Source organism: Corvus brachyrhynchos, unplaced genomic scaffold (genome assembly GCF_000691975.1).
Source record: "Corvus brachyrhynchos isolate BGI_N302 unplaced genomic scaffold, ASM69197v1 scaffold346, whole genome shotgun sequence".
In the NCBI taxonomy this organism is placed as follows: Eukaryota; Metazoa; Chordata; class Aves; order Passeriformes; family Corvidae; genus Corvus; species Corvus brachyrhynchos.
The window spans coordinates 936,598-945,020 of NW_008238644.1; the positions used below are offsets into that span (position 1 = coordinate 936,598).

General features: G+C 40.0%; 1 protein-coding gene across 9 annotated transcripts in view; it reads right to left on the reverse strand.

Annotated features, from left to right (window-relative positions):
* The window catches only part of AFF2 (AF4/FMR2 family member 2), a 364,304-nt gene that overhangs the window by 21,739 nt on the left and 334,142 nt on the right, over positions 1–8,423 (reverse strand). For all 9 annotated transcript variants that reach the window (XM_017737562.1, XM_017737554.1, XM_017737553.1 and 6 more), the window contains exons 14-17: positions 7,672–7,811; positions 7,063–7,126; positions 3,577–3,713; positions 262–333 (exon numbers count right to left, since the gene is read on the reverse strand). In XM_017737562.1, coding sequence (XP_017593051.1) covers positions 262–333; positions 3,577–3,713; positions 7,063–7,126; positions 7,672–7,811 — 413 coding nt within the window. The remainder of the gene's footprint in view (positions 1–261; positions 334–3,576; positions 3,714–7,062; positions 7,127–7,671; positions 7,812–8,423) is intronic.

The following is an 8,423-nucleotide window of genomic DNA, read 5'->3' on the forward strand; positions in this document are numbered from 1 at the left end:
GTCTAAGGTTACATTTTGAAACATAAGCAAATGCAGAAAGAAAAAAAAAGTGGTCAAAAGCATTAAAATCCCATCTTGATAAGAGTATAAATTAGAAGAATAAATGTTTAGTCAGCTGCTGAAGAAATCCATTAGTTATCCTTTAATAGTTTAATGGAAAACAAGAATAATGATCTTCTGTAAGCTGCTTAAGTAATTCAGTACTTTTAAAGTCCTCCTTAAGATTTTAGCTGCTTCTCTCATGGTCACAAAGGGACTTACCATAAAACTGCTAATTTCTTGTCCCCTTCTGTGGCAGAAGAGCCTGTGAAATTCTTGAGTCTCATTGCATACCTTGTCAGAAAGGTGAGAGATAAGAAATTGAGAGTTAAGATGTTTACAAAAATAACAGTAACACCAAAAACCAACAGCCACAGAGATATTCTTCTCCAACTGCAACAGTTAATGGTCACAGTGTTCTGTAATGAAGAGATCAATGTAAAATTAAACAGAAAGCATCACTTAAAATCTGAAGGCCTAAAGTAAATCACCAACTAATTTTTGGCCAACATGGTGAACTATTCTTGGGCATATTAATGATATTATATCCAACCAATTAGGCTGAGTCCTGCAAACATTTGGGATGAGTGTTGAACAGAAGCATAAGATCTTGGCCCTGTGTGTACTGAAGTGTAAAGTATTATATAATAAGGTTTTACATATAATACTTCGGGCTTGAAAAATATCTTGGAGATCCTTCTCATAAATTCTTCTTCAAAGCTTTTAATATATTTTGTACAGAAAATGGTTTTAAATACAGGAAAGGTCACGTTCACAGCTTTTTTATTTCTCGAGTTCATTCATTTATGAGCCTTGTGTACTTGGTCTTCCCTCTCTATTTAATTGCTGCCATCCAGCATTTGGATGATCAAGGATTGAATATTCCTACCTCCTCTGTCTTTGTTTTCCTTTAACTGAGCACACTCCATTCTATGCATTAGTTTCTTGAAAATCAATTCATCGCATAAAATCATTGTTCTGAGCCCTAATGCAATTTCACAGGTACTTGTGTTGGAATAAGTAATAGGGTTCAGCGTTGCGTAAGAAAGTTTTAAGGTATCCAGGCAATCTTGATGAGTTCTCATTTACAAGGAGGTAATGGAGTGCAGGCAGCTGTGCTGCTCTCCCCTGCCTCGCCCCCACCACCCATCCTGAGCCCCAGCCTGCAGCTGCACCACCCCACCTGGAGTGCTTCCTCCATGTCCTGTCCCACCTGCTCTTGGGAACCGTGGTTCTAGTCAGACTGGATGAATGTGATCAAGCACAAAGATCTGTGTCTCTTTGGGATTTTAGCATTACCATTAACTTAAAACACATTTGACAGTCAGATCTCTGATATTCCCCATCTCTTTGATGCTCCACTTGCTTTCACAAATAGGTGTCTGATGCAGATAGTCAGGGCAGACACCACTAATGCAAAAGGGGAAAATTGTGCTTCTGATGAAGGGAGGAGTAAAAGTGAGAAAAATCTCCTTCTATTTGTTATCTCACAGTAAAAATCTATGTTAATATTAGCAGCTACACTGAGAAAGCGTTGTGTGCACAGTCACGTACTTTGTACGTCCAGCACCCACTGTAGCCCACAAGAACTGGTTTTTTGTCCATGGAGTTTTACTGAGCCTGTACCCGCCTGCTGCTCACCTGGGCAATCACCTTTTGTCCAGGTCTGGCCACTGACAGCAATTAAATGGACAAATCAGTCTCACTGGCTGCTACAAGATGCTTCATGCAACAATTGGTGAATTAAACTCTACCTTTGGTGGTAGGTGATGGAATTAATCTCACCTGACTTAAGCTATTTATATATTGGAGATCTACTATAACAAATTCTCCAGATTCTTCTACAGCCAAAAGCAGTTCCAGAAGGAGTTCAGCTGCTGCTTCCATGCAAGGTCTATTTGTCCCAGAGCCTGCAGCAGGACTGTGCCAGGAGCAGCAAGGCAGCAGGGCTGTTGATGCTCAGGACTGCCAGTCACTCCAGGACACAGCCGTGCCCTCACCTGACTCCTGCAGGTCCTGCCCTTTTGTGAGCCACTCCTGGAGCTGCCATTCCCTGATTGAAGTGGTTCACGTGTTGTGGCTCCTGGGTAAACAAGCTTTTTGGTCTGTGCACTCAGAACAGACAGACTGCTGGACTGAGCAGCAACAGTTTCAACTGGGCTGTGTGATTTTCTTAAAAAATCAAAAACAAACTCAGGCTCCTGTGAAGAAGCGCTCCCCTCTTTAAAGAATATTTCTTTAAATACAATTTATTCTGCCATGCAGCTGCAGCTGTGTAGTTCAGAACATGCTGTCAGGCTACAGGATGATTTGGGCACAGCAGAGCAGAGGCAGGTGGCTCCTTTTCGAAGTCCTCTGCTCTCCAGGGTTTAACATGGATCAAGTGTTGAGTGAACATAATTTTTTTCTTGAGTGATTTCTTTAGATATTCTTCTTCTCTTTATGAAGTGTAGAATGTAAAAACCATGTTTTTAAATATTTAACAGGCATATTATTTACCTGAGAGTAAGAGCTTAAGATTTGATACATTTTATTATGCAAATACCTCTATATTCAAAATGTAAAACATGCATTATCTTGGCAGTCCCTAATAGCTAATCTGGCATGTTATAAAAACCACCGTTGACATATAAAAAACCAAATATTTAGAGCCTGATTTGCCTCTTCTTCTTTCTCTTGTGCAAACTGCCAGTAATTACACTGACATTAACAAGGATATTCCCAGCATACACTGGGGAAAGCAAAGGTGCATCACAGTGAAGAGGAAAAATCCTGTTCTACTTACAGGTAAATCTAATCCTGCTTGATTTCACTTTGATAATTTGCTCAAGTAAAGCAAACTTAGTTACTCAGGAGACTATTATTTCTACGGAGCCAACACTGAAACAGCTATAAGGAACAGTAGCAGATTTTAGAATAATAACTCAGACATTTTATTAGTATGTAAAGGCTCTCTCATCCATATTCTAGCCTACAAATCTACTGTATTAAACTGTATTAAAATTAATTCAGCTGGTTCACATCCCTTTAACATTAAAAATACATTGTTTTCAAGACAATATATGCAGAAGCTTCCTCTCTGGCTATGATCGTATGTCCCAAGTTTCAGCTTTTCTCCTTTTTAACAGCCAAGTTATAAACCTCTAAAACCAGGGTTTGTAATAGAAATCCTGATAGACTCCCTTTAATGTTTTGAATTATAAAACTACACCTTTTAAAAGACAAGTGTCATTGCCAAACAGTGAAATTACTATACTTTACTTCCACCCACTACATTTCAATTTTAATTTTATGAATATTGCAAATTATAACACTCACATTATAACCTCTAAAGGGGATAATTTATAAAAGCAGTGTCCATCAATTATAAATTTTCCATGACATTAATAAAATGGCAAGAACTAATTATGATGACTTCTGAGATGAAGATGCCTTGGACAAATCATTAATACGTTGAAATGGTATTTTTTAAAACATAGCAGGTTCTAATTATGACTGAAATGAGATGATGAAAACGATCACAGAAAGGACATTAACCTGATGAGTTCCACAGTCTCTGAGTACATGGTGTATGGAGATTTAGCTTCTAATGGATCTCGCTCCATAGCGTTCCCGCACTCGATGAAGGAGAGGGCAGCATCAGCATAATTCACTGCTTTACCGAACTTCTCCAGCTGAAATGGGAATGACACTGTCAAGAAAATCCTTCAGCTTTGATTTCTAGGTAGGCAGATTATTCTACAAAGCAACACCAGCATTAGGATGAAAGCAAAGCGACACCGGTAGTTAAGAATGAATTCATACAGTAATTAAGGCAGGGACTATGTTTTCACCAAATCTTTTCAGAGTAGCATGTGACTGGATGCTCCACAGAGGAAAGTCAGTGTATATCCACTGACAACAGGCATTTACACAGGCAAGAAAGAGCACCAAGCATGTTTGTGCACATCCATATTGCTCCTGACAGATGAACTAAGTTTGAATGTCACTATGCAAGGGTTAAGTAACAACCCCATGCCATTTGACTGATGTCATATTCTGTGTTAACTGTTGGTAAAAAAAAAATCTCATCACTTACATGATGAGTGAAAGAGCAGGGAAAAAAAAAAGGGAGACAATATAGCACTGCTTAATATTTCATTTAACTAGGATTTTATTGCAAAAGGTTTTAGCCCTCGTAATGGTTGTGATTAAACTGACTTAGACATACTGATTTCTTTTTTTATGTGTAATGAATATTATATATGACATTTTTATAGTACGTACTTTATAATAGTATTTAACATTTTCAGTTTTTGATAGCTGAATGTAAGAATTCTACTAATGTGGCATTTGCTATAGGAGATCCAATATAGTTTAAATAATTTTAAAATGTCTTTCTATGTCTCTATCAAAATATTTTTGATGCATCTGCATATGTTTCCATTCACAAAACAGAAGACTATTCTAGCAACATATTAAGCATAGAATTTATTATTAGTCCAAGATAACTGTATACTTATCTTTGTGGCTCCTTCTAAGCCATAACTAGTTCTCTCTGCACACACCTTTAATTTCAAGTTCTGCTCTTGTGCATTGATTATGTACAAAGCCTTTGTATAACTGACAGGTATTAAGAGAAGGATCAGAAAAGGGGAAATGTTTCTGACTGCTCTCTCTGTTCCAGTGGCTGCTTCTCAGCATATTCTTTAAATTCCTTTTTTCACTTTGAAAGAATTTCCATTCATTTTGGAAGACAAAAAGTCTTCCAAAGATCACTTTTTGTGGTATGGAAAAAAGAATCTGGCTGCAAGCAGATTTAGTACAGACACAGAGCTTGAGCCAGCAATGGGATCCGATTCTCTGGAGTAGGTGGAATTATTCCAGCTCGTCACGTCTCAGACAGGGACACAGTGAGGTCTCCAAGATCTCTTCCATATGGTACAGCCAGTTGCCACTGCAGCAGCCCACCCAAATTAGCTGATCCCTTAGTGCAGCTCCAGACAAGGAGAGGTTTCCATGGGGTCGCTCCCGTAAGACATGAAATGTCCTGCCCTTCACCAGAAATCTATTTTCTCTACAAGCTCAGGAACAGCGCTGCCACAAATCCCATTAACATTTGCTGACACATTTTGAGGTCACATGCATTATCTTTCTAGCCACTGCAACACATCTTTCAATGTTGCCTGTGCTCTGTCATGTCAGCACCAAGTAACTAGCAGCAATTGTTTCCATAGGACAAGTAACACTACAGGATTGCACACCAAATGTGTTACATGGAGATAATTTGTGTGCAGCTGCACTGGGTGGGGAAAAAAAGGAAAGACTTGAGATCTAAATAGCAGAAGGAAGAAGCAGATACTTTGTTCATGATATTTATGCCTGCCAACAAGTTGATCGCAGTGGATGGCCTCACATTGGGGCACTCGGGGTGTCCAATGGCGGGTGACAGGCAGGGCCTGCCCACAGGCAGCAGTGGGATGTGCTGTGCCTGCTCCTCTTAGTGCTGCTTGAGAAACACCCCTGATCCTGCAGGCACAGCCAAAGGTGAGAGCAGGGGAGATGGGACAACACCTTGTGAGCGTGTCTGGCTGCAGAGGGAGGGGAATTGACAGAGCGTGTTGAGATCATCGGGAGCCTGAGCCTGTAAATATTTGCTAGTGTGGAGCAGGTATCCCTGTGCCAGCACCATGTGTGTTTTGTTTAAATGTCACCCAGCTGTGGGAGGTGTTGTGAGCCTGCAGATGCCAGGCTGTGGCTGGATGTGCTCTGCCGAGCCGGCTGGAAGCCATCAGGCCACCTCCTGTAAATGGGCACATTGGGAGGGATGACTGTCACCTTGCTGACAGTCAGAACAGGTGCCAAAACCCTGAACCCCCCACACACAGAAAGCACACATGGAAACACTGTGCCTCGAGCCAAAAGAGAGCCTGGAGAGCTGAAGCAGACAGCTTGAAATGTCAGCTCTCCTTCAGCTCACCGATGGCAGAGGAGAGACACTTTTTTGTTTGGCTAGTTTGCTTTTTAAAAACACAGCATGTGATTGTCTTGGGGTGGATTTTTTTTGGACAAACACAGATTTATAAGCACAAAATCTCTAATGTGGAATGACAGAATATACCTGCAAAATAATAAAGTTTGGAGGTGAATAATCACCCAGCTCTTTGAGGGGCAAAGTGAACGGCCACACTCCATTTTAGACATTTTAGTTAAATTAAGTAGAGGAGTCAAGTTCCACTAAGCCTGCCTAAATGAGCCACTGTTCTGCACCCTATGTAACATAGAGGAGCAAAGTCCCTACCTACAAAGCAAATGTTTATTAAGGACACTTCAGAACTGGCAACAGTTTGCGTAGAACAAACCACGGTAGAATATAATCTGTCAGATTATGTAGTTTCATAAAAATAAAAACACTTGGCAAAATTAGACCAACCTAACTGGAATTTCATCTGGGGTAAAGCCAGTGAAAAAGCTTTCCCAGCATTGAAATACCTCACTGCCAGATTTTTTGGGAATAAGTGTTTTGAGACTTTATCGGCCTAAAACCATGCAATAAAAATGAATACACTACATAAAAATGAATTGTTTCAGATTTTAAACAATTGGATTGGACCTATCAAACAGTTTCACCACATGATAATGGGGTGTGGGGTGATTTGCCTGTCTTTCTGCTATGGAATATTTCAACACTTCTGTTTCAGGCTCAAAGTGAATAGGAAAAACCAATTTCAAATACACATCAACTTTAATAAAAACATCTTACATACTTCATAAACAGCATGATTGTTGCTCCCCCTTGGAAGAAACACCAGCTATTGTAAGCAGTTCTTTTTTTGGGAACGAAAACTTTAAAGTTAGGAATGGTGTTCAGGCTTTAACTTGTGCACAGTGTGTTTATGGAGCACAAACTGCAGCACATTTTAGTCAATAGCAGGGTTCCTCTTGGTTTGAGAGGCTTTAGATCGTGTGCAGAATGCCCATTTTTTAACACAGAGTTCCACAGTGGAAAGAAACAAAAAAACCCCAAAACCTGTGACAACCTACCAATGCATCTGCTTTATGCTTCAGCTTCTTAGCCTCTTGCATGTAATAATCTGCATTGTGAAGCCTAAAGAGACATAACCAATTAATTCAAGTCTTTGCTTTCATACAGTTGGACAAAAACTGTTTGAAAAAATTGCTGACTGCCTGAAAGAACAATTTTGACACATATGCCCCCTTATCTCTTTAAATCTTAGCCTGATATCAATCTGAAGCTGCTGTATGCAGAGATATGATGGCTGACCAGAATGTAAAATAAGTAGCTATAGAAACTGGCCACCCAAAGGACCCATTAATGTGTGCTGAACAGAGGAAAAGGAAAAATATTTTAAACTAATTAAGTATAAGAAGTTTCCATTAGAGGAGCTAAATAAAAAAATGAAGAAGAATTACCGTGAACCAACATTCATGATCTGAAAACATTTATCAACAGAATCTTCATTAATCAGCGACAACAGTTCATTTGCCAAGATTAAAACTGTGTGTGCCTTTGTGCAGCACTATCCACACAGGTGCCCAATGCCAGCACTGTAATCAAAGCTCTTCTCTTTCACTGGGACCTCTGCTTGCACGAAAATCCCAATCACAGAGCACAAAGTCAATAAAACTTACACATCATCAAATGTTATTTTGGGTCTTCTGGGCTCAGAATTCCCATTGGAAAGCGTTGGCATTGCAGACCAGATGTCTGGTTCTAGATGGCTGGTGTCAAGAAGAGTGTTGGCTGTGGGTGTATTGTGAGATTCTTCCTCCTAGGAAACACAGGACTGTTACTCACAGTTCAACCAAACACCTTCCAACAATGTAAGTGCTCACCCTCCCTGCCAAAAACCCTTCCCAACAAGCACAAAGCAGCCCTCATCTATACCCATCTACATTCATGTCACCTCACCAAACCACCCTTCCCTTCTTTGTAACAGGAGGCTAAGAGATGAATTAGGGAGTGTGACTCCACTTCTGAGCTCTCACCTGAACTCAGTAACTTACAGCTTTAGGTGTAAATTTTAGGTGGATACCATGGTGTTACTGACTATAGATACTGGTTAAAGCAAGGGTGGGGAGATCTAATGTGCCAGGGCTAGATGTAAACTCAACTTCCTTCAAGGTGTATCACACTAATGTAACCTTTTTTTTCTACATTATTAGGAACTAACTGTTAATGTGACTGAAGAGTCTGGATTTCAGCAGGGAGCAATTTCCTTACTCTTGCTACAGAGAGAATGAAAAGCACAAGTCAGGAGTTGTGACTTTGCAACGATTAATACCAGAAACATAACAGAAGATTTTAAATTGGGCACTTGCAACTTGCAAGCTTGGTCCCCAACCAGATAAACTAAATTACAGATGAACCAATGAACTAGGGA